This window comes from Zootoca vivipara, chromosome 12, assembly GCF_965207765.1.
Source record: "Zootoca vivipara chromosome 12, rZooViv2.hap1.1, whole genome shotgun sequence".
NCBI classification, from domain to species: domain Eukaryota; kingdom Metazoa; phylum Chordata; class Lepidosauria; order Squamata; family Lacertidae; genus Zootoca; species Zootoca vivipara.
This window is the reverse complement of record NC_142595.1, coordinates 26,169,128-26,194,507: the sequence shown is the minus strand read 5'-3', so window position 1 is coordinate 26,194,507 and position 25,380 is coordinate 26,169,128. Positions and strand designations below refer to the sequence as shown.

At 45.2% G+C, this 25,380-nt stretch overlaps 1 protein-coding gene across 2 annotated transcripts; it reads left to right on the top strand.

Moving 5' to 3' along the window:
• Nucleotides 1–143: 143 nt before the first annotated feature.
• LOC118095305 (transcription factor CP2-like protein 1) lies at nt 144–21,588 on the top strand. 2 transcript variants are annotated; one of them, XM_035136439.3, is made up of 15 exons: nt 144–327; nt 2,539–2,693; nt 4,490–4,563; nt 5,037–5,142; nt 7,693–7,799; nt 9,583–9,735; nt 10,538–10,648; nt 12,416–12,513; nt 12,982–13,036; nt 15,305–15,398; nt 16,106–16,196; nt 17,239–17,318; nt 17,560–17,705; nt 18,730–18,781; nt 19,938–21,588. In XM_035136439.3, exons 1-15 carry the CDS (start codon nt 245–247, stop codon nt 19,973–19,975), a joined length of 1,443 nt encoding a protein of 480 aa, XP_034992330.1. In that variant the 5' UTR covers nt 144–244; the 3' UTR covers nt 19,976–21,588. The 2 variants fall into 2 exon arrangements, with proteins under 2 accessions (XP_034992330.1, XP_088512404.1); XM_088656278.1 differs by having other exon boundaries at nt 164–327; nt 4,987–5,142.
• Nucleotides 21,589–25,380: the final 3,792 nt, after the last annotated feature.

The following is a 25,380-nucleotide window of genomic DNA, read 5'->3' as shown; positions in this document are numbered from 1 at the left end:
CAGTTCCTCTGGTCAACCCAAGGAAAGGAAAAGGCTATAAAATGCTGTTATCCCAGGTATTTAACCCTCAGCCAATTGAATGGCATTTCCTTTTGAACACACCCACCTGGCCGGCAGGTGCATAAAAAGAAAAGGGATGGTCCCAGTTGCACAACAGCCACAGCCTGCTGCAGAGCTTAGACTTTCTTTTCTTTTTCTCTGGTATTTTCCTAGTCCATCATTTTTTATTTTGGATCCACCAATCATGCTTTTCTGGCACAGCCAACCTGATCATTACTGGCCAAGCCCGGGGGAAATGTATCCTTGCTCTGGAAGCAACATTATAAGGTGAGAGGCCTTCTTTTGTCTGCCTTGCCCTTGCTCTGCCCTGCCCTGCATTTCCCTTCCCACCCAATGCCATCAGCAGAGGTCGGGGAGGTGGAAAGTTCATGCAGAAGCCTGAAATTTATTCAGGAAGGGATGCGTGGAATAGTGGCAGGAGTTAATGTATTTTAATCTCTGTTGGAAGCCTCCCAGAGTGGCTGGGGAAACCCAGCCGGATCGGTGGGGTACTACTACTACTACTTACTACTACTGATGCTGCATAGAACCATTCAAACAGCCTCACTATAGACCAACAGCTCATCTAGCCCGGTTCCAACAGCAGGTCTTGTGAAATCTCACAAGCCGAGAGGGATCTGCTATTCAGAGGTAGACTGCCTCTGCACAGGGAGGCTCCACTTCGACCATTCTGGCTGATATCCCCTCCCACAGATTCACCTCCCACGGATTTGCTTGTGACCTATTTTAAAGCCACCTACACTAGCAGCATTGCTACGTCTTGCAGTAGTTAAAAGTTTCCTAAACAAATTCCAGGAAATTAAGCTTCATAGCACAGAAGCCAGATTCATCCATGTGAGGGAGACTTGATGGACTTGTGAATGAACCAATAATTTGGATGGATCTCCTGTTGCTTTCCTTCTTGGGTTCACCTATGTTCGTTGGCTCTTTGGGGGTGCTTTGTATCCCCACCTGTAAGACTGCTCCAGCATGCCTCGCCAGTCTCCTCCCAAACTGCTGTCCAGAGTTTTTCACCTCCTGGTTCTCTTTCCTCTGCCCCTTTCTTCCTTTCCTCTCTCCACTCTGCTGCTCTTGGCCACCTCTGCATCTTTCCTCAGCCTCCTATCTCTGCCTTCTGCTGTGCTTGCAACTCTCGGAGGGGGTCTCCTCCTCTACTCTGCCTCCCTCTCCCTAACCAAAAGCTTCCTTTGAACCTGCTCTGAAGCTCACCTTTCCTAACACCTCCTCTGCCACTGGTATCTTTCCTTCCCCCAGATTGCAACTCTGCATGCAGAGGTGGATTTATTTTTAAAGTCCAGAAAACCACCCCAGAGGCCTCTTCAAGCCCTGAGCGTGACGATTGAGCCTGTTGAAGTCTAGATTTTGCAGCCGCCCACTGTTAAACGGTTCCATTTAAGAGTCCAAGGTCAGAGAGATGCAAGAGCCAGGCAGAAAGGAAGACTTCTGTGACGTACGTCAGGTGGGAGGAAGACAGGGACTGACCCCAAGCCACCCAGAGAGCAACCTAGCTAAATGCAGAGGGTATTGTCGAAAGTGTTTTTGCAGATGCATGACATGTGAAAACTGGCTTGCACACAGAGAGACTCACCCGGCAGTCTGGGGTAAAGAATTGCCCCCAGGACAGCAGGCAAGGAAGGGTTTTGTCAACCAGAAGAGAGCTGTTTCTTTAATTCCCCCCTTTCTTTCCCTTCAGAGCTGTTAAATGGGCCACTAACAAGTAACTCAGCTGCATTTTGGCAAGCCGGCTAAATTATAAATTGGGCAGTCTAGTAACCTTTGCTTGCTTTATTTGTAAGACGGATGTGAATGTTGTCAGTGCAGGACAGAAGGTGTGAGAGAGATGCTTTCAGACAAAAGCTGTGTTCTACCTAGGGCACACTGAACATTCAGAAGTGGGACGAGGGAACAGCGACACCCCCTCCCCCCACGCAATGCCTTATGACTCATGACACTCCTACCGGTACATAGAAAAGTCAAGGATGTAGAAATTAGCAGGTAATCTGCACATAAACAACTAGCCATACTGCACCATCTATGCACTGGGAAGCCACTGTTGGATTCGGCACCCTGACATTTGCACACAGCATGCATGTACATATGGAGTTTTCAAGTGTGTTTGAATATATATATGTTGCATTTATGCCCCACCTTTTCCTCCAGAAACCACAAGGAGGTACAGTCGGTATACATTTAATCCTCACAATAAACCTGTGAAGTAGGTTAGGTTGAGAGGCAGTGACTGACCCAAGGTCTTCCGGTGAGCTTCATGGCCGAGTGGGGATTTGAACCCTGGGTCTCCCGGGTCTTAGTCCAACACTCTAACCACTACACCAAACTGGCTCTCTGCCTGCAGGCTACTTCCTTCATATACGTGATGTCTATGCAGGAGTTTCTCTCCTCAGCTGAGGTGTAAAATCACCATTTGTAAGTGCACACTGACTCTCCCATGTCCACACCCCTCTCCCTTGCTACCTGCAGGGAACCCCTGACTTTGCCATTCCTGAAACAGGAAGAACCAAACAGTATCTCCACGTCAGCCGAACAGCACTGCCCTTCTTTCCAGTATGTTCTATGTGCCGTTACATCTCCAGCTGTCAAGCAACACGAGGAGACCCTCACCTATCTCAACCAAGGTAAGGTTTAGGGCAGGTGTGTGTGTGCTGAGGATGGAGTGAACTTTGCCTAGATGCTGACCCCTAGCGGTGAACATAAGGCATGGACAGATGTGTTGCCTCTTCAATATACAGTACGCAGTGAATAGGATGGTAAGCATCCAAGAAGCATAGCTGCCAAGTTTTCGCTTTTCTCGCGAGGAAGCCTATTCAGCATAAGGGAAAATCCCTGTAAAAAAGGGATAACTTGGCAGGTATGCCAAGAAGCTTAAAAACAAACCAACCAACAGCTCAGGATGGCTTTTACAGCTCAGAATGCTGCTATGCTAGCAGTTTGCTGAGGTTTCAGAAGGTAGGTAGGTAATTTTATTTCGGCCATTGGCCCATATTAGAACAATATCAAACAATTCCATCGACTTGGACCAAAACAATATACATTTAAAACAGGTCACACAATTCAGCAATACCCAACTTAAAACAACAATTTAAACTACTATCTGATAAAAGTAATCAATATATCGAGTAAGACTCTGGATTCTCACCAATAAAATACAGTCTATTTCTAAGACCTTTAAATGATTCTTAATTAAAATTATCAAAGACACGCAGTGATCCATTTCTCTTCTTGTAAAATAAAATATTAATCAGATATTTAGCGACCGCAAGGGATCTGCTTGGATCTTCATCGTTCAGAAGATATATTAGTTGAGCATCCTGCGTTCTGTCAGTAATTCTCGATAAAAATGGCGACAGATATTTAGCTCGGGCTTCCGAATGTAATGGACAGCAGAAAAGTATGTGGTGTAGAGATTCTATAGAACCACTCTTACAGTCGCATAGGAGAGAGATCTGGCCATTGGAGAGTCTATTTCCCATAACATTTTATGGAAAAGCGTTGAATCTGGCCTTTATAAAGGCGTACCTGTGCCTCATAACGGATAAAGAGGATAGATAGGATGGTACTTTCAAGAGTGGTGTTAGACCCAAGTTTAGTGGCGAACAGGTGCCAGCGCCTGTTGCGGTGTTGTATTGGAAGCCAATTTCCTCTAATTTTTGGGTGGCAGATCTCTTAGCTGAAGCTAAATCCAGGAGGTTTTCAGAAGGTTTTGCATGGATGCAGACCATGCTGATGGGTTTTTACCTCCAGATCTTCTTGAACTCCCAACTTCCACCAGTAATAGCCAGCATGGCCAGTGGTGAGGGATGAAAGGAAATGTGGAGGGGAACATAGCAGGGGCGGGGGATCCTTGGCCCTGCTGGTGCTGCTGAACTACAACTCCCATCAGCCCCAGCAAGCATAGCCAGGGATGATGAGAGTTGTAGCTCAGCAACATCCGGAAGACCAAAAGTGCTGCACATGTGAGCAAGAGGCTTCTCATCCACGGTCCATGTAAAATTCCTACTATATCAAAGGTGCTAGACTAGAACTCAAGTGAAATTTCAAAATTTTCAGATTTTGCAATTTGGATTTCAGCATCAAAACTGACATTTGACTGATAGGCTTAAAATTTGATGCTTTCGATGGGATGTTTTCTGGTTGATTAATTATTCAGGTTAACATAAAATGTATTGCATCATATTGCAAGCTACCCATCAGATACTCTCAAATACTAAAGCTACAAATGTACACAGGAACCTCTGCTAGCTGAACAGCTCAGTTGGTTAGAGCGTGAGACTCATAATCTCAGGGTTGTGGGTTCAAGACCCATGTTGGGCTTAGATAATCATTGGTGAAAATTTGTCCCTGATATTCCAGAATTCTTGACCAGTTTTTATACATCAGCCTCCCATTCCTGAAAGATTCTGCTCTTTTCTAGGGCAATCTTATGAGATCCGGATGCTATGCAATCCCAAGATGGGAGAGTTTGCAGAGGGGCGCAAGTTGCTGAAGGTGAGGATGGAAAGGGAGATTTGACTGGCATTTTTTAAAAACCAAAAACCGGGATGTTCATAATGCATAATTAGCTGATGAAATTCATTGACACAGTATATGTTGCAAAGGTTTTTTTGGGGGGGGGGAACAAATAAATGAGTATATAGAAGATAGGTCCAGCCACTAAGTCATAACAACTAGATGCACAATCTCTTTGTTGAGAGAAAGCAAAGGTCCCAGATGTTGGGTGTCAACAGAGCAAGGATATTCCCACCATTCCTTGCTTGTAGATGCTCCCTTCTCATTCCTGCTATTCTGTTTGGATTTCTGTTTTCTTAAGTCTGAATGTTTTCAACATTCCTAATTGGGAGTGCTTTCAGACCTATGCATTTTAGGAGAAAACGATGCGTAAGTTGTGTTTGATGAATTGCACTTCCCCAGTGGTAGAAGTGGATCCTGGGAAATCTCTGACACCTGCTTCTCCCTGTCAGAGTGTTGTCAGGGTGGTATTCCATGACCGGCGACTACAGTATACTGAACACCAGCAGCTGGAGGGATGGAGGTGGAACCGGCCAGGTGACCGCATCCTGGATATTGGTAAGTAATGATTCATTTTTTAATTGGGCCCTGGAGACTTTGCGCCCATTTAAATACTTCTAATCTAAACCTTGCTTTTTTTAAACCTTCAACCTTCAACCTGACCTTCAATCTTCCGTAATTGGGAATGCTTGACGATGATTTTAGAGAAAATCTGATTGAGTTTTTTTATAAACGAAACCTAGTCAACAGAACAAGGTTAAATTATTGAAAATAAAATATTAAAAAAGGGGAGGCTTATTAGAGTTTTGCAATGTTTGCATTTATTTACAAATGTAGAATTGTGCATAGGTGGAGGGGCTGCTTGAAGACTCCAAAGTCCACTGCTCCCATATTACATTATAATTTATTATTATAAAAGTACATTATAATATAAACAACAACAACAACCCACTCTTTCCCGTAAGGTTCCAGGGCATGTTACAACAATTTTTAAAGAACATTAGAAGCAGTTTAAAACAACTTAGGATCACAAGATCTAGGGGTCAGCAAACTTATCCAGCAGGGGGCCGGTCCATTGTCCCTCAGACCTTTTGGGGGTCCGGACTATATTTTTTTGGGGAAAGAACAAATTCCTATGCTCCACAAATAACCCAGAGATGCATTTGAAATAGAAGGACACATTCTACTCATGTAAAAACACGCTGATTCCCGGACCGTCCGCAGGCTGGATTTAGAAGCCGATTGGGCCGGATCCGGCCCCCGGGCCTTAGCTTGCCTACCCATGAGGATCACAAGAATAGGGTGCATCCTAAAAATATACACCTCAAATGTCACAAGGCCAAGGGTGCGTTTTCAGCACTCACCAAAAACTGTGTGGCGAAGGTGCCAGACACACTGCTGTGGGGAGGGAAATCCATACCTTTGGGGCTGCCACAGAGAAGGCCCTCTCCTGGTCCGCCCCACAATCTTGAGGTGAAACATCCAAGAGCATCCCCTCTGCCAATCCCAGCACCCAAGAGGGTCTGTAGCGAAAGAGGCGGCCTTTCAGGCATTTGGGGCCCAAGTCATTTAAACGCTAATGTCAGCACGTTGAATAGGTGCCGAGTGCCTTCATGTCCTTTGCCTGAGGCAGGAAAATGTTTGGGGCCTACCCTGGAGACACATCACTGGAATATCTGCTCTATCAAGGTCTTTTGACAAGACTAAGAGGCCAGGCAGGTCTTGCCTCAGGGCAGCCCACATTGGCATTAGCTCTATTCACAGAAATCTGGTGAGAAACCCGCCAGGGAAATCTTTGTCCTTTTCTCATGCATTCTGCTCCTAACCTGGGGCTGGCTGAGATATATTTATGTCTCCAAATGCCTCGACTCCCACCCTGACATTTCAAGGTTTTCTAGAGCACGCGGTCCTGCTCAGCCACTGCTTTGCCAGCACCGCTTCATGTTTTCAGCCCTCTCCACATTTCTCCGATTCTGCATTCCACTGGCAGAGACTTCTTCTTTAGGGTGAGGGGGAAAGTGTATTTATACATGCAAGACTATCAGTATTTGTTTACAGGTAGGTAGCCCTGTTGATCTGGTGTTGTTGTTGTTTAGTCGTGTCCTACTCTTCGTGACCCCATGGACCAGAGCACGCCAGGCACTCCTGTCTTCCACTGCCTCCTGCAGTTTGGTCAGACTCATGTTGGTAGCTTCGAGAACACTGTCCAACCATCTTGTCCTCTGTCGTCCCCTTCTCCTAGTGCCCTCAATCTTTCCCAACATCAGGGTCTTTTCCAGGGAGTCTTCTCTTCTCATGAGGTGGCCAAACTATTGGAGCCTCAGCTTCACGATCTGTCCTTCCAGTGAGCACTCAGGGCTGATTTCCTTCAGGGTGGATAGGTTTGATCTTCTTGCAGTCCATGGGACTCTCAAGAGTCTCCTCCAGCACCATAATTCTGGAGTAGTCGAAACAAAATAAAAAAATTCATTCCAGTAGCACCTTAGAGACCAACTAAGTTTGTCATTGGCATGAGCTTTTGTGTGCATTCACACTTCTTCAATATTTGTGGCACTCTAAAAGAACATCATAAGGGAAAACAAAAAGGGGTTTTGAGTATAAAATAGTCAATGGGGAAAACAAAAGGAGAAAGTCAGGAGGAAAATGCAGTTACGTGGACTTAAAATATGATTACTGTTGGGAATAAGGAGCAAAAGATTCTTAAGGCAAAGTCTCCATGGGAAACTTGAGCCTGGAAGAGGGATTTGAAGAAGGGCAGTGGAGAGACAGGAGGTGACAGCCCAATTTCTGCTTCACTAAAATATTAGGAGAAGCAAAAGACAGTCTGTCTTGGGAGGTGATGGGAAATTCGCTGGGGACATCTAAGCAGAGGCTGGGTTGCACCGAGCAGGGATGGTGTTGTTGCATCCTGCACTGTGGACCCTGCTCTCAGCAAGGGGCCCCAGATGAGAGGATCCCCAAGATCCCTTCTATGATTCTATGTACACTCCCAGGGAGGGAGCTCCATGCGTTCCCCCTCCCCAAGGTGGATACCAAGCAATTGTTCCGATTGTAAGCTTGCCCTGAAATCCTGACCCTCCCCCCTCTTCCTCTGATGACCAACTACAGATATCCCCATGTCCGTCGGCATCCTTGAACCTCATATCCACCCGAACTTGCTCAACACCGTGGAATTCCTGTGGGACCCGACGAAGCGGACTTCTGTCTTTGTCCAGGTAAGCAAGCAAGATGGGGATACGCACTGGTAGGACTCATTGACTCCCACAGTTGCTTTCTCCTCCTTTAGGCCTTTATTCCCTTTCCCCTTAGACCAGTTTTGCTTCCTCTGTATTTTCCAATACGTACACCATTAGCACTTAATGTACAGGTGAAACTTGGAAAATTAGAATATCGTCGAAAAGTGCATTTATTTCAGTAATGCAACTTGAAAGGTGAAACCAATATTGCAAAGCAAGGTATGTCAAGCCTTTACAGTGGTACCTCTACTTACGAATTTAATGTGTTCCGAACACACATTTGTAAGTCGGAAAAAACTTGTAAGTCGAATCCCATAGAATGCATTGGGAGAAAAAATTCGTAAGTCGAAGCAACCCTATCTAAAAATTCGTAAGTAGAAAAAATCCTATCTAAACCGCATCCAAGATGGCGGACGGAGCTCCATTCGTAAGTAGAGTTATTCGTAAGTAGAGGTACCACTGTATTTGTTGTAATTGTAATTATTTGCCGTTAGGGCGGCAGGTCAATTATAAATGTAATGTAATGAATGAAATGAAATGAAATGTAATAGTGATGTTTATTTTTGTATTATTGTAACTATTTGTTTTATTAATGTGGAATTTCCAAAAGAAAGCATTTGTAAAAATAAAAATAAAAAACAATAAGTTGCATTACTGAAATAAATGCACTTTTTGGCGATATTCTAATTTTCTGAGTTTCACCTGTAAATTTCAGTAAGTGTAAACCAACCTGTATGCCTTCAGCAACTGAATAACAAGTAGATGTTGTTAGGATAATGGCAGTCAGCGGATGTGAGCAAACATGAGCGCATCGCACTTCAGGGGTTACACAGGGCACCGCACTTCAGGCGGTGCCGAAACAATGCTGTAGAAAGGAGTGTGTTAGACATGTGTGTGTGGTGCACGTGCTGAATTTTAGCGTCGCTGAAATTTGAGAGCCCAAAGTCCACCTCTGGCAATAGTACTGTATGTAGGAGCTGCAACAAAATGTCGCAGTGCAGAAGGACCGGGATTCCAGCCACTCTGTTCTTTTCCTGCTGCCCAGCAGTCAGTTAGTATTCTGTGTTCATTGAGCATGTTTAGCCTTCATTGGGCTGTTTCATGGAGCCCCCCCCCCCAAATGGATGGCTTTAAAAGAGGATCAGATAAATTCATGGAGGGTAAGGCTATCAATGTGTACTAGATCTGATAGAGACGTTCTTCCTCCACTATTGGAGGCAATAATGCTTCTGAATGCCTGTTGCTGGAAGAGAGGGTTCTTGTGCTCAGGTCCTGCTTGCAGGCTTCCCACAGGCATCTGGCTGGCCACTGTGCTCTTAAAAAGGCCTGCTGCACTTTTGCAAGCCTTAGGGTTCCCCAAACATTCAGGTGCTTCCCCTTGTTTGTGTGTGGCAATGTTTTTGGCCCCATAAACACTGGCACGGGTGCCTGAACATTGGAACTAAAAGGGATGTTTGCTACCACTCTGGCCTTGCACATGGAATGAGCAAAGTTGTTTTGTACAGGCTCTTGACTGTAACAAGGCTCCTTTCCACTCAGCTGCCCAAACTGGAAGAGTCCTTGCTCAACAAGCCTGAGGGATCGCTCAGTTAGTAGAGCATGAGACGATTAATCTCGAGGTTGTGGGTTCAAGCCTCACGTTAGGCAAAGAATAAAATAAAATCATTCCTTTCAACTCTACAACTCTCTGAATACCCCCTATTCCCAGTTGTTGCTGCTTACCCGTTTTTTGACCTTCCTCTTCCACTTTTTTGGGTAACAGGTCCACTGCATCAGTACTGAGTTCACATTGCGCAAGAACGGTGGCGAGAAAGGCGTTCCCTTCCGAATCCAGGTGGACACCTTCCGGTCCAACGAGAAGGAGGAACATGTGGAGCATTTGCACTCAGCCAGCTGCCTCATCAAGGTCTTCAAGGTAATGCTGCCTTGCCCAGCAGGAGCTGGTGATCAAACCTAACACCCCCCACCCCCAGAAGCAGGATCCTCCCAGCATAGAAGCCTTGCTATAGAGCTCCTCCTTCGGAAAGCTGAAAGCAGGTGTAAACAAGAGAGTGCCTGCTCTGTGTGACTCAAGCAAATAAGCCAAGTTGCATTAGGCTACATAAGGCAAAACCTGGGCCCAGTGAATTTGTTGGGAGCACCTAATAAACTAGTGTGCCGTTACTAAAACTAAGGGGGTATGAATCTGATTCGGCTTCTGGATGGGATGCCCTCTAAGAGGCCCTATGAACAGAAGGCGAGACCTTGTTAGTGGTGATGCCCAGTTGGGGGCTGATCTGTGACAGGGCCTTTTCAGTGCTGGTTCCCTATCATCATCATTAACTTTCAAGGTTGTTGTTCTGTTTTTTAAATCCTGTTTACCCATGAGTTTGGTGGCTAAAGAATTGCGATCACTGGATAAAAGAATGTTTTTGGCTGCTTTTATAGTTTTGTTTGTTTAAACTGTAACCGATTTTTGATGTTTTAAATTGTCATTGTTTTTGGAATATTTTAATCTGTTTTAGAATGTTTGATTTGTCTTTGTTTTGAATGGCACCTTTTGTTTTAAATGGCAGGCTTTTTCAATGGGTTTCAATTATGCGTGATTTCACCGATGCGTGAAATTAGAACGTAAATTGGGGGGGGGGGGCTACCAGTAACTATATACAGGACCATACTGTAAGTGTTCAGTATGTGAAAATCTGATTTTATAGATATAGGAAATGTGTACTTTTCAGCCCAAAGGAGCAGACCGGAAGCAAAAAACAGACCGGGAGAAGATTGAGAAGCAGTCCCTTCAGGAGCGTGAGAAATACCAGCCCTCGTACGAAAGCACCATGCTGACAGAGGTACGGGTTCCCTTTCTACAGCAGGGACTGAATAAAAGAATTGTTGAGTTGGAAGCAACCCCAAGAGCCATCTAGTCCAGCCTCCTGCAACACAGGAATCTTTTGCCCAACATGGGGCTCAAACCTGCGACCCAGAGATTAAGAGTCTCATGCTTTGCCAACTGACCTATCCCAGCCTTATAACTTGTGGCCCTTCAGATATAATTGGTAGGGCTGGGTGATATCAGCTTTTCAACACTGTGGAATATCACCAGCCCAGCATCGCGGTATGGTGATATGTAGTGATATTGAAAGAACAAGCTGCATTGTCCTCAGTTTGCAAGGTGCCGGATGCAATTGCCATAGCTCTCACTGTGGGAGCTGAGGTGGTTTCACCCCAGTGCCTAGTGGGCTGGGACGAGGCAGCTTGTTTGTCCGGCTCAGCTGGGGCAAGGCAGAGCCATCCTCGTTGCTCTCCCCATTTGTGCAGGAGCCAGCGCCAGGCTGGGGGATCCTTTAACTGCTCGGAGGGGAGCGGCAACCACACACTCCTCAGCTGAGCAGTTTAAAGATGCAGAGAGAAGAACAAGCTGTATTGGCGCCTTGCCAATGCAGCTTTTTTCTCCCTCTGCACAATAAGAGGGCAGAGTGGGGTGGCGGTTTCACGCAGCAATATATCGCTGGTGAAACCGCCACCACTCCTGAGTCCCTCTGCTAGCAACACTTGTTGGAGGAAGTCTCTAGCAGAGGGACTCAGGAGTGGTGGCGGGTTCACCAGTGATTTCTTCTCTTTGGTGATCACTTGTAGCCGAGTAAGATTGTCTTCCATAAACACGGTTTTAACCATGAGTCCGTAAGCGATTGTGGAGGCCAATTCTGGATCCACACGTCCTTCCACAGTGGGGACATTGGTTTCCGGGCGGGAGTTGATCACGGTGTGGATTTGCCAAGCGTGCCTTCCTCTTAGCACGTTTCTCCCTTGCGTCCTGAGTTCGAGTGTCTTCAAAGCCCATGACACCTTTGGTAAAGGCTGTTCTCCAACTGGAGCGCTTGTCATATTGTTATATTGTGAAGCCGACATCGCGGTCTGCTCCTCATACCGGTCCTGGGCGATATATTTATATATCACTCAGTCCTAATTACTGGACTGCAGTTCGTACCATCCCTGATGAGTGGTCATGATGGCTGGGGCTGAAGTCCAACAACAGGCTCCCCCCATCCCTAGCTTAGAGCCAGCTTCCCCAACCTGGAGCCCTCAAGATGCTTTGAACTACAACTCCCACCAGCCCTAGCCAGAACAACCATTCTGTCGGTGGCTGATGGCCCAGGTCTCTTTCCATTCCTCATAGCCCCTTAAGTCTTGGCGTCTTTGTAGTTCTATACATTTTCTTTATTCAAATCAAAGTTCCACGAGCAGCCACATTCTTATTTCACACTGCTTTTGCTAGTTGTAGGGGCAGGTAAAGAGTTAAGCAGGGCCTTGTCCACTGGGAATCCTCCTCAGCACCTCATCTAGCATCTAGGTCTTCAGTAGGCATTGCCCACATAACTTCAAGCCTACCATCACATCCATAAGGACTAGGAACTTGCTTCTTGAACAAAAGCTTTATGCAACCATGCAGTGCCATGATGCACACAGCCCTTTGATAGGTGTTGTCTGAAGTAGGAGGGCTATAGCCCCAAGGCACCAGAGGGTGGGCGAGTGTGTGAGTGAGATGTTGCAGCATCCAAGGTCTAACATTTCTCTCTTGGCCTTTGTTTCCTCTTAACTTTCCCCTCCTTTTCCAGTGTGCCCCATGGCCAGAAGTTGCCGGCAACCTTCAGAGTCCTCCGACCACCCCCGGCCTTCTCTCCCCCCATCCATACAAGTTTCAGACCCCTGAAAGGTAAGCTGGGCAAAGCAAGAGCCTGTAGTAGCATGATAAAAGAACCTCATCCTTTCGAAGCCCTGGACGACTCCTCCACCCCATGAGCTGCATTTGTTCTGACTTGCTTGCACAAAGCTCAGACTATCTCCTGTCTTTATTGAGCATTCCTTCCAGGGCTGTTAAATGACATTGAGGATCCGTCCCAATTTGTGTCAGCTGTGCTCATACGTCTTCCTGTAAACTGTTTATCTTTCCCACACTGTCCAGAGCATTTCCCCGTCACTTTCCTAATTGTGGCGGGTCTCCCCCCCCCCCCAATTTAGCGGGTTTGTTGTGCTAGGGTGACAGGGTGCTTCTAACTGCTGTAATCACACAAACCTAAATATCTGGTCTCTGTTTGAATCCCTCCTGCAAAATGCTGACCATCTAGAGGTGGGCCCTGGCCATCGAAACTGAATAACCCACTTTTGTTTCTCTGTTTGGCAGTGTGTGCTCCTCACCTGGCTACACCTTGGATAGCTCATCAGAGAGCACAGCAGAGGTAAGCAGGACGGGACGGGGGACACACCGATAGGCTGGCTTCACCCTCGTAAAAGTTTTCAACTCTTTTAAATTTTCTAGGCACTGGTGCAATCTTAAAATGTTTTTATAAGATACATTGAGAAAGCTGCTTCTCAGAAAACCAGAATTTTAGCTCCATTTTTCTGCAGGTCCCAGCTACTTGGGCTCACCATGAAAACCAGGAGGCGTATTCTAGTAGCCTGCATTCATTTTTTTCAGATTGGGAATGTAAGAGCAGCCCTGCTGAATCAGGCCACTGGCCCATCTAGTCCAGCATCCTGTTCTCAGTGTCCAACCAGATGCTTGTGGGAAACCCACAAGGAGGATTCGAGCGCAAGAGCCCTCTCCCCTCCTGTGGTTTCTGGCACAGAAGCATTACTGCATCCAAGCATAGCGGCGGAGTGCAGGGGGCTGGACTAGATGACCCTCGTGGTCCCTCCCAACTCTAAATCTGTGGCTAGTAGAGATTGATAACCTTATGCATGCACACGAAAGCTCATACCAAAATAAAAACTTAGTTGGTCTTTAAGGTGCTACTGAAGGAATTTTTTTATTTTGCTTATTCACAATGAATTTGTCCAATCCTCTTTTAAAGACGTCCAAATTGGTGGCCATCACCGCATGAAAAATGACTTTCTTTTATTTGACCTGACAGGCCGTATTCCTACGCTTAGCGTCAGCAGCAAAAAAAAGGTCTGGGTTGTTTCACACCATGGTTTTCAAGCAATGTTCCAGGTAGCTTGGGAAATTAACCAGTCTCTCCTCCTCTGTTGAAGAACTGCAAGGTTCCCCCACAAGAACCACCACCAACTGCTGAAATAGGCAGCTGCAGAAGCAGGCTGGGAGCCTGAGAGCTCTAGGTTAAGAGGAACAGTTCTAAGACCCCAAAAACCTCCTCTGGCCTGATAGGAACCGAGGGCAGATCCACACCATTCTTGCAAAGCAAAGGCACATTTAAAAGTACATGAGTTTTCTGGGAACGGTAGTTCACCCCTCACAGGGCAACGGCCCCCAACTTCCTTAAACTACAGTCCCCATAATTCTTTGGGGCTTTAAATGTGTGCTAGATGTGTATGGGGTGGGGTGGCTCTGCCCAGAGCTGTAGCTAGGTGATCCTGCGTCCCCTAGCCATGGACGAATTAGCTCTTTCAGTCTCTCCTCCAACCACCCCCTCCACCCATTCAGTTCACCCTCTATTTCTCTATTTATAGACATGGGTTTTTTTTGTGTGTGTGTGTGTGTGCTGATTTTGCACCCCTGGTGGGGGCCCACCTCACCACCCCCTAGCTGTGGTCCTGGCTCTGCCTTGAGTGTGCAAAATGCCTGACAATCCTTGGCTAATGGGTTGATTCAGAAAGGGTTACCTGAAGGCTGTAGCACTATTTGATGGCAAAGAGATCTGAACCCCGTCCCTGCCCCATAATCCCAGTAGGAGTTATGCTAGTTTGTGCCTTGCCTTGCTTTGTTTTCTCAAACATGGTACAAGAGTGACGCCCGGTGGCAGCAGATGGTTTCACTTTTAGCAGCAGGCATCTGAAAACGGCATATGCATGCGTCACTGTGCTTAGCAAAGGACACACCACACACAACAGCACCAGATAATTGCCAGTGGCTAGTCCAGGCCAACTTTTTCTTTGTTGGTGTTGCTCTTCCAAGCAACACCAACGGGAACTGAGGAGAGAGCCCAAAGGTTGTCATCCCCACGGCACTGAGTTCGAAACATGCCACCTGCAGCTCACAACACCTCGTCCAGGCCTCTGAACTGATTGCACACAAAGGCTCTTGGGAACAGATTTTGAAGATGTTCTTTTTCCAAATTCCTGCCAATAATTTTTCCCGCAGCAGCAATTAATGCCATTAACTGCCATCTCTTTTATTTCATGCAATTTTTTTTAAATAAAAAATTGAAATCCTAAATATTCATGCAAGTCATCCAGAGACTGGGGGGATGTAGAAGGATATAAATTAAATAAATAATAGGGGCTGGTGGCATTACAGCAACCCCATCTTCTAGGGTAGGGCTTCAAAGTTCCTTGGCTCAGTCCTAAAACATCGAAGTGACACTCCGAATCCAATCATAGATGGTGTTAAACCTTTTGGCACCAGCCAGCAAAGTGTGGAAGCCAAGAAACTCGATTGTTCTGATACTTGGGCTTTTATATACTGCCTTTGATGTATTTGATTCCCAGTGCCCTCTGGGTTGCAGCCGATGTTGGTTTCTCCATGTTTCTCCCACTCTTCCTTTCAGGCCTTGAGCCCGAGTGCTTCCATCTTGGAAACCCAACAATGGTTGCACAAAAACAGGTTCCCCAATTACTCCCGGATTTTCGCCAGCTATACAGGTGAGTATTCTCCTCTTCCAACACATAGCTCGCCTCCCTCCTTAAATGTTGATTCCACCCCCCCCAAGTGCCCTTTTCTGGTCTCCCACCAGAACAACCCCCACCCTACAAATATTTTTTTAAGGCATGGAGAAAACTCTCTCTCTCATATTTTTAAAGTTCAGAGAGAATGCCACCGCTATGCACTGCAGAGCAAGCTGAGATTTAGATTGCAATCTCTACAAGGCAGACGCCTGTCTCTGATTATGTGACAATGTAAAACGCCATGTACATTGATGGTGTGATATAGTCACAAATGAATTGGTTGTGCCAGTCCCTGATACCCTGGAAGTATTTTACAGGGTGGGGGGAATTAACTCCAAGGCAAATTGTGGAGTGAGCTTTCCTGAAGCTGTGATTGGCTGGACAAAAGCATCAGAATTGACACTGGGCCAACTCAGTCTTGAGCCCCCAAAAGCTCATTTGGTAGAGCATGTGACTCCCAATCTCAGGGTTGTGGGTTCGAGGCCCACAATGGGCAAAAGATTCCTGAATTTCAGGGGGCTCGACTACATAATCTTTGTGGTCCCTTCCAACTCTATGATTCCAAGTTATTTTGCTCCTACTGCTGTCCCAGGTATATGCACCATGGATTTTACAACTTCAGGGCAAATTTTGAGCAGGGACCATTTTGCCAACAGATTCCTCTCTTTAACTTCCTCCCACAGGAGCTGACTTGCTCAGGCTCTCACGCACGGACCTTGTGCAGATCTGTGGAACAGCAGATGGAATCAGACTCTCAAACGCGCTAAAGGCCAGGTATGGAATTACGTTAATTCCCCCCTCAGTTAAAATTGGGGAAGGGGGAAGCTAAAGGGAAGAATATTATTACATCTTGTAAAGAAGTTCTCAAAGTAGCTTAGTGTTGATAAAACATACACAAGGGGTTGGGCTGCAATCTTCTACACACTTACTTGGGAGAAAGTCCCATTAAACTCTATCAGGATTATGTCTGAGTTAGCTGGTTAGCTCACGGTGCTGAAAATGCCAAGGTTGCAGGTTCAATCCCCATATGGGAGAGCTGCATATTCTTGCACTGCAGGGGGGTGGAAAGAACCCTGAGGGACCATCTATGATTCTTGGTCTAGCCAGCTATTCAACACAGCTTCATGTTTGTTGAATCGGAGAAGGCAGCTGTGGCTTCGTTTATCCCACAACCTTCTCTAGCCTGCTGAAGCAAGCAGGCCTCAAATAGCAAGTGGGGAAATGGGAATAGGAGCAAAAGGAGCAGGTGGAAGGCACCACAGCCGACTCACCTCCTAGCTGCATTTCAAAGGTTAAAGGAAAATCTCTGGGCTGTAATCTGGTAGGCCCTTTTTATCATTAAATTTGCATCTCCAAGGAGCTCCAGGTGATGCATGGGGCACCATCCCATTTGTTAAGGTGCCTCTGGCACCCAAAATTATCTATGGGGCCAGGCACCAGCTAGGGAACCCTTAGGGCAGATGCCATCAAAGATGTAACCAGCAGCTGCCATCTAGACCAGTATAGAGGGTGATGTCACTGGGTTACACTGGATGGTGGTCCCAAGGGCAGGATGCTGGGAACCAGAAGCAGGGCCTTCTCTGTGGTGGCATCCCACTTGTGGAACACCCCTTAGAGGCACGGGTGGCTACAACACTAATGGGTTTCCCTTACAGGGCAAGCCCTGGGGATGGTGTTTAGTGCAGTGGGAAAGCTACTCTGCATTAACTCTGCTGATTTGGTTTGATGGGAGACGTAGAGGATCATAAATTCTCAATCTTTGCACTACACTATCTTACTAGGTATTGGTGGGCTATAAAACTTTGCCTCCCCTCAGGTGTGTGCGCCCTCGGCTCATCCTTTACGTGTCCAGGGAGGTGGAAACAAGCGAGAATGTCTCTCCAAATGCAGAGTCTGGTAAGCAAGTGTTACTTCCCCAAGTTTATCATTAGAGACCTTTATCTGGCTCCACATAGTCACACCTGCCAGTGGGCAGGAAAAACCTCTCTGTTTTTAAATGACATTTTTATAACATCCCACAAGGGGCTTGCATACCCTCCCTGGCAGCAATACTAATGTTTTGATGTTTGTGTTTGGCCTGAACATTTGTTTTTGGAGGCACAAATTTCAATCCCCTTTGTTTTTCCTTTCCCCAAAGCCCTGTACCAGGAATTGTATCTGGAAGAGCTGACCGCCAGCGAGCTGACCAATAAACTGGCAGAACTGCTCAGCCTCCCTGCCAACCAGATTCAGCAGGTTTCCAGGCAGGGGCCGACAGGAATTCACATCCTTGTCAATGATCAGGTATGAGCCTTATTTTCAAGCCTAATACCATGGCCTCCTTCGGACAGGGGGCAGCTGTAGAGCTGCCTTGGCCCAGTGTTTTGCAACAGTGTATTCAGAAGCATGAACTAGGGAGCTACAACTGACCTTGCAGCAAGCTTGAGTGGCATGTTTAGAAATGGGACTTCCCTCCATATGAAACCATTTTACTGTATCCAGCACTGTTGCTACAACACAGGAGTGGTTTTGCTTGTTTGTTTTTTAAAAAGAGTGTGCTTCCATTAACATTACTACAACCTTGTGAAGTAGATCACTATTATCCCCTTATTAGTTTGGAGGCAGGGCAGAGGCTGGTGAGTTGATGGAGATATTTCAACCATGGAATGTCTGGTGCAGAAGACCTGAATAGGCCACATTCTTACGATCAGCTGGATAATTTAGTTGGTTAGAGCCTGGTGCTGATAATGCCATGGTTATGGGTTCAATCCCCCGTAAGGGACAGCTGCATTTTCCTGTATTTCAAGGGGATAGACTAGATCAGATGTTTTTGACCTCCAGATGTTTTTGGCCTACAACTCCCATGATCCCTAGCAAGCAGGACCAGTGGTCAGGGATGATGGGAACTGTAGTCTCAAAACATCTGGAGGGCTGAGTTTGAGGAAGTCTGGACTAGATGATCCTCAGGGTCATCTCCAACTCTACACGTTCAGAAGCAGTGCTAAACTTTACAAGCCCCATCCAAGAACCCTTAAGCATTCAAACTTAACTCTCGTCAGATTAAATTTGCATAAATCTATTTTCAAAAACTAACACTGTCTGTGCACGTACTCACATGCACCTGTTCCAATCAGAGTGCCACCGGGTCTTACGCTTGCCTGCTATCTCTTTTGACACATCATGGCCATCTGCCACTGAGATGGCCTGAGGTCTCTAGGGTGCCTTTCTTACACAAACCCAGAAACTCCCAAGTTGACTTTAAACCTGCTACTAGGGGGTCTGGCCAGCTTCTAACCTTGCCTTGTTGTTCTCTCCTGGGTTGCCGCAGATGGTCAGAAATCTTCCAGACGAATCCTCCTTTGTAGCAGCTGTAACAAAAGGTGGGTGAGCTTCCCTGTAAAAAGGAGCAGAATCTTGTGGCACCACCTTATAAGCAAACTCATTTGTTGTGAAATTGACTTAAATGGGCTAGAGTTCAGTCAGATGTATGAAGTGCTCTCAGTTGGCATTCCCCCCCTTTGCACATGGGGGGGGGGACCCCAAACCAAGGAGAGACAGGAGTAAGGAGAAATTGGTGAAAATCTGACACATAGACAATTGTTTGCAAAAGCTTGTGCCATGATAATTTGTTAAGTCTTTAAAGGAAGCTACAAGTCTCTTTACCATTTTTGTTTTTAGCAGTTTATCTCTTGCCTTTCTTCCATCATGAAGGCAGATTTTCAGTCAGTCTTCCATGCAGGCACTGACCTCAGACTCATTTAGTCCAACAAGGGTGCTGTATCACATGCACTTGGTTTGCAAATCATCTTGTCTCTGTGCGTAGACAGATGTGTTTTCCAACCAAGGATAATTCTTTCTAACAAAGTGGGTTTTAGCGGACAAATCCTTTTGCCTCAATAAATGCTAGTCTCTCAAAGGCTCTTCCCTATTCTTTCGGTGTAGTGGACTAACATGGCTTCCTCACCCTGAAAAATCAAAATGAGACGTTTTGGAAAAACGGGGGCAGACCACCCACTTGAAGGGGGTCCCCTGTAAGCCCAGGAAAAATGCCATATATTCAGTTTGGTTTACAGGTTTACAACATATGGCATTATAGTCTAGTGATTATAGGAACAGGGATCTGAGTTCAAGTAATAGCTTTTAAACAAGGAGTAATTTGACAGCCTTCTTCAAGCTACTCCCCACCTCAATTTGCCACTCCACATGGTTAGAAACTTAAAAGGTGGTGGCGAATAGTTGGTACTAGCTGAATTGCTTGGGCGAAGGCACAGAACACTCCTTTGCTGGATCTTGTGCAAGGGCCCACAAAATGCCAGAGTTGGCCCCAAACCACCCACTTTGAAATGATCCCTAACAAGCCCAGTCTAGCCTAGTCAAGAAGTGGAGGTAGCTTCCCTGAAGTGGCAGCTAGAACCCCCAAGCTAATAATTCTTCCCCCCTGGATCTGTATGTATGAAAATATATGAAAGCCACCCATTCACTGGATGAGTAACAAACACTTGGAAAATGACTAATTTGTGTTGTGTGTCACTACAGTGCAGAACACAGAAGGTTATCACTTAGTTCTAAAATAGACTCGGACATTACAGAAGATGACACAACGCTGGCCTCCAAGAAGATGAGGAGCAAAGGGATGCAGAAGCAAGCATAATAATAGAGAGAGTTATTAAAAACCACAAGTTCACTGTATCTCATTGAACGCAAGATTTTGCAATGCTGAACTCTTCAAGATCTGGAGCCAAAGGACCAAGCTGGCTTTTGTTTGTAGCAAGAGAGATCTGCATCGCAACTGAACACAGAAACAGCTTTCCATCCTGCATCTGAAATTTGCAATAAGAGGGTGGGAAGCAAGTTGATGAGCAAGCAGGATGAGCAAACATGCTTTTTCTTGCTAAAGGAGGCAGCAGAGATGCTGTTTATACGTTAGAAAGTATCCAAGGCAGATATATTTGTGTATAGGATAAAATTAAGAGGTTTTTTTTTTAAAAAAAACAAAACCACCACACCCAAACCTCACAGGTTTTTTGCTACAGCACTGAAGTTCCACAACGGTGTCAATAATTGGTTAGCAGAACTGTTGCAAAAGACATATGGCTGTTTTTTGGAATCTGTTGTCCGTACATAACCATTTTCAGAATGGAAGAATGGCTGACCTGCATCTGCCATGAGGCCTTGGGAGCAACAGCTTCCTGACAACACCCACTGCACAGATGGGCGCCAGGGATCTAGCTGGGAGTGCAAGAGGTCTCCTAGCTATCTAAACGCTTACACTGCTATCCTTTATGTGGCAGGTCATTGGTATAATTAATCAGTTCTCAGGCGCAAGCACATCTTTAATCTTCTCCAGCTCCTGCTCTCAGCCCAACTTAACACAGGGCACAATCTACTGAATATCTTGCCCCCTGCAAGCAGAGGCCAATTGTATGTGCGAGGGAGGCACCACCACCCCTCCTCCCCAAAAGTGCTTGACAACAGTTTTAGTGTGCATGCATGTTAGACTGGTTCGGTGAGTTTCTGTTGGGCAGCACAATCTGTAGTTAGAATGTCAAGCTGGAGAGATGTATCACCACCACAACAACTGGAGAAGGGGGGTGGACAGCTGCACACTTGGCAGAATGAGAATCTGTTAATGGCGCATTTCTTAAAACACCAAATGCTTGACCTCCAGTATGTATTCTAACTTTCAGGATATAGTGAGGTTGCTTTAATAGCCAGACTTGTTTGTCTGGTGCTATCCACTTACAGGAGTTTGGATGTCAATTTCTCCAATCAAACATTGAAAGGAGGTGGTTCATAAAAATCTCATGGAAGCTTTAGGCTGCAATTCTACATACTTACCTGGAAGAAAGCCCCACTGAATTCAATGGGGCTCACTCAATTCTACATACTTACCTGGAAGAAAGCCCCACTGAATTCAATGGGGCTCACTCACAAAGTTGCATAGGATTGTGCCAATGGTTACGAACTTCAATGTTGCACTTGATCTGTAGACCAGAAACACAAACTATTCCAAACCACTAGCTTTCAAATGTTTTTTTTCCAAGAAAGGTATATGCCTTTATACTGCTTAAAGCATTTGTTTCATGTATTAGTATTAACTGCAATCTAAAAAAGAAAATCTATTTGTATTTTGATGTATTTGTCTATGCCTTTTTATATTAAAAAAACCAGCTGTGATTTACTGCCATCTGTTACCAGCTGGGTGTTTTTTTTTTCATTGTTTTTAATCCTTCCACACTATAGGGGAACAGTAACAGAATTATAAAGTAATCCAAGAGTGGCTATTTTTATGTCAGATACACATAATGTATTTGTGCAACCACACTTGTGACCTGGAATTTCTCCCCTTCCACATATGGGAAATCTTCTAATAACCTGGTAAGGCATTGTGCTGAGTGCACAAGCTTGACTAAACTGATTTATAGCCTCGGTTACAAGAACCATTACAACCTCCCAGTCTCGTATTTAAATTGCACACTCCAGTTATTTTAAGCACACACCACAACATATAAACCATGAATCGGACACACATATCATAAGGACACACACTTGCCAAGGACCTGTGATTGAGAGCAGGACCCAGATGAAAATAGGCTATAAGCACAATTTGGTGTGAGTGCTCCTCGGGATCACTCCACTGTAACCCCTTCAAAAGAGGACTGGGCAAATTCATGGAGGATACAGCTATACATGGCTACATAGCCATGATAACTATGCTCTGCCTTCATGGATGGAGGCAGCAATGCTTCTGTTGCTGAAACCTGTGGTGAAGTGGGAGAGAAGAGGGCACTCTTGTTTATGCTCTTGGTCCTGCTTGCAGCTTTCCTACAGGCATCTAGTTGGGAACTGGATGCTGGACCAGATGGGCTCATTTTATGTTCTCACAGACACAAGTCTTTTAAACATAGTATTGTGATTTTCCAGTCTTTGAGTGGCGGCATGGACACATTTGATTATGCAAGCCATCTCATATACAGGCAATGACCTAGTTAGGCACATCCAAATAACACACGATTGCGCACACATGCATGGCGCTGAACCCAGAAGTAGCCCCAAAATGTCATAAAGATGTCACAAAAAGGGGTGGAGTGGGCTTGTGGTGTGTGTGTGTGTGTGTGTGTCTGGAACACAACCCCCAGTGCAAAAACGAGGACCACCTGTGCCACAGCTCTAATCGCTACGGTACATGGTGGATGGATACAATCCTCTAAAAAACTTAATATTTCACCCAGAGTACTGCTTGTATTACAGCTCCTGTCAAATATATAATAACGGCTTATTCACAAAGTGACTCTCAAAGAAATCTCCAGCTTATTATTCTGGGCTTAATTAAGGTTCACAATAAGTTCTGCCGCAAGAACAAAGACAAATCATAAAAACAAAGTTCTCACCACAGGACCCTTCACAGCCGCAATTTGGAAACTTTTTCTTTTCTTTTCGTGGCCATTTCCCCACATTACATACTTAGCCGAAACCACAATATTGTAACATGGACAGAAAAAGAAAAGATTGAGCTACATATATACATACATATTTATATTTGCTTTACTTTTAGTTAATTGGCATTATTATATTCACAATCAAGTGTCCAGGAAAGGTGAAAACACAGTTTACAGGATCATAAAAGTAGTATTTTACAGATATCGCTGTATTATAGTTACGGGGGCTGAATGGCAAGGTTCCAACCTGGGCATCCAATATAATTTTTTATGAAGAAATGGAGGGCCTTGTTAATAAAAACGACGTTTGAAGATATGCTGGCTTTTAAAACTGCTCAACATCACATGGAATGTGAGAAGAACTGCACTGCAGCAATCAGAAGTTGTGTTTCTTTTAAATTTTTGAGTAAGAAATTAGGAGGAGTCACATGTGAAGGCTATCCTAATTTTTTTTTTTTAAAAAAGCACAACATTCCTTTAAACACACCAAGAATGGTGAGGTTTGTTTAATAAAAAGTGTTCACATTATAGTTACTGTGCCAGAGGTTTCCTGATAGTGGATGGTACAGTCAATTCTACTGCAGGGGTCTCAGTGCGAATGAAATTTAGTATTTAACTATCAAACATCCAGCCTGTGGAATACCAGCTGCATCCTTAATATGTCTAATACAATTATTTTTGAACTCTAATCACCCCAAACTTAACCAAAAGATCAGATCACAAATTAAGGGTAGCCCAGGGCTCTTACTATGCTCCTTCTCCCTTAAAACAGAACATCGCTGTGTAAGCAACCATGTCATACAATTCCCTCCCCAACACCTGTCGAATCACATAATACCATGGGCCAGCCATGCCTACCATATTCAGATTAAAAGAGGTGAAACAAATACCCCCCTGGAGTTCATAGTAATAGCCACTTTGGGAATGGTTTCAGAATTGTGACCAGTGGCTGCATTATTGTACCTTGAAATCTAACGAATTCGGTTGATCCAGCATTCCTCGAAAGCTTGAGGTTTTTCAGAGAACCTGGTTGCAGATGTTAACTTCATTCCTGTTGCCTTCACGCTGGTCACAAGCTTGTCATAATATGCAACAGGATATAGCAGAAGGCTTACAACACATATAGCTTTCACCGTGTACAACTTAATACGGTTCAGATACAGGAGAAGCCAATGGCGAGGCTGTTAAGTTTTGACATCTGGAATTTTCATGATTTCCAACAGGCGAGGAAGGTAAAGAGTAAAAATTAAGAGTGATCGCAATGGCCTTCTGACAACAGCACTCTTCATACTCAGTAATCAGGGCGAGCTGCTGTAGCTGGAATTTGCGGGAGCACAGAAAATGGCATTTTCCATGTAATTCTGGATTTGGCACATCTGGTTAGAACAGACTTTGGCCACAAGGCTATTAAATTCTCGCTGTGTTTCTTCAACACTCACCCTTCCCATTGACCCTAGCAATTTGACCATCAAATGCAGCTCTCTGCCCCTTGTCTCTCCCCACCCCAACTGATCACCAGCAACCAGGTAGTGGAGGACAGACAATTATTTCATCACAAAAATAGAGTCCCTTACAAAATGGGGCATTTTCATGACACAGTGCACTTCCAGAACTCACTGTATGTACTGTACCAAACAGTCAGTCAATACACAGGGAGTTAATACACATTACTACTTCCAAAACTATGTATAATAAAAATATGATCTGATTAATCTGTCCCAAAAAGCAGCAGCCAGATGCTCCCACTGAGGCGATGGTCCTTCTGTTTATTCCCAACATCTGTTATATTTGCCTCTGAAAAGGCATTATTGACAATCACAGCTAATTCTTGCATCAAGCCATCCATGCTAACAGATGGGTATGGTTGCTTCTGGGGGGCCTTGGCTCAATAAGAAGTTATTGTGCCTTTTTGTACTCGCTGAGCTCAGAAGGCTTGAAAAATTAAATCTGCTACTATTTACTTGCAGGTTTCGTGCAAGTAAAGTGGGGATTCTGCACATGTCATGGGGAACTGCTTTATATTGTAAGCCTTCAGGGTTAATCTAACAAACAAAGGGAACCCCTTCTGAACATTTATGCAGCTAATCTGGCTTGTGGCTGACACCTCACTGGGTGCACACAATTAAAAATGGGAACCCAGGTCTCTCTCTCAATATAGCTCTATGGATCAGCATGCACTGCTGGTTGCAGTGAAGGGGAACTCGGCCTTCTTCGAAGGTGGCAATGTTTATTTACCCTTCCCCAAGAGGCACAGCTGTCTCAATGCGTAATAAAATATAAAGTGACAGGAAGGAAGTACCTGGGACTGAACACCAGAAGACAAGAACACAGGGAGCTCTCATCCTATGCAAAAGCCATTCTTCTAACAAGACAAACTTAGAAAAATGTGGTTTATTGATGTTATTAATAAATACACTGACAAGGGGGGTGGGGAATAGAAGGATTTGATTATTGGCTTTAAAAATTCTCAATCAAGTGATATGAATCAAATTATCTTTCTGTTCTGCCCCTTCCCATGAAAATAACATGGCACCGTCACT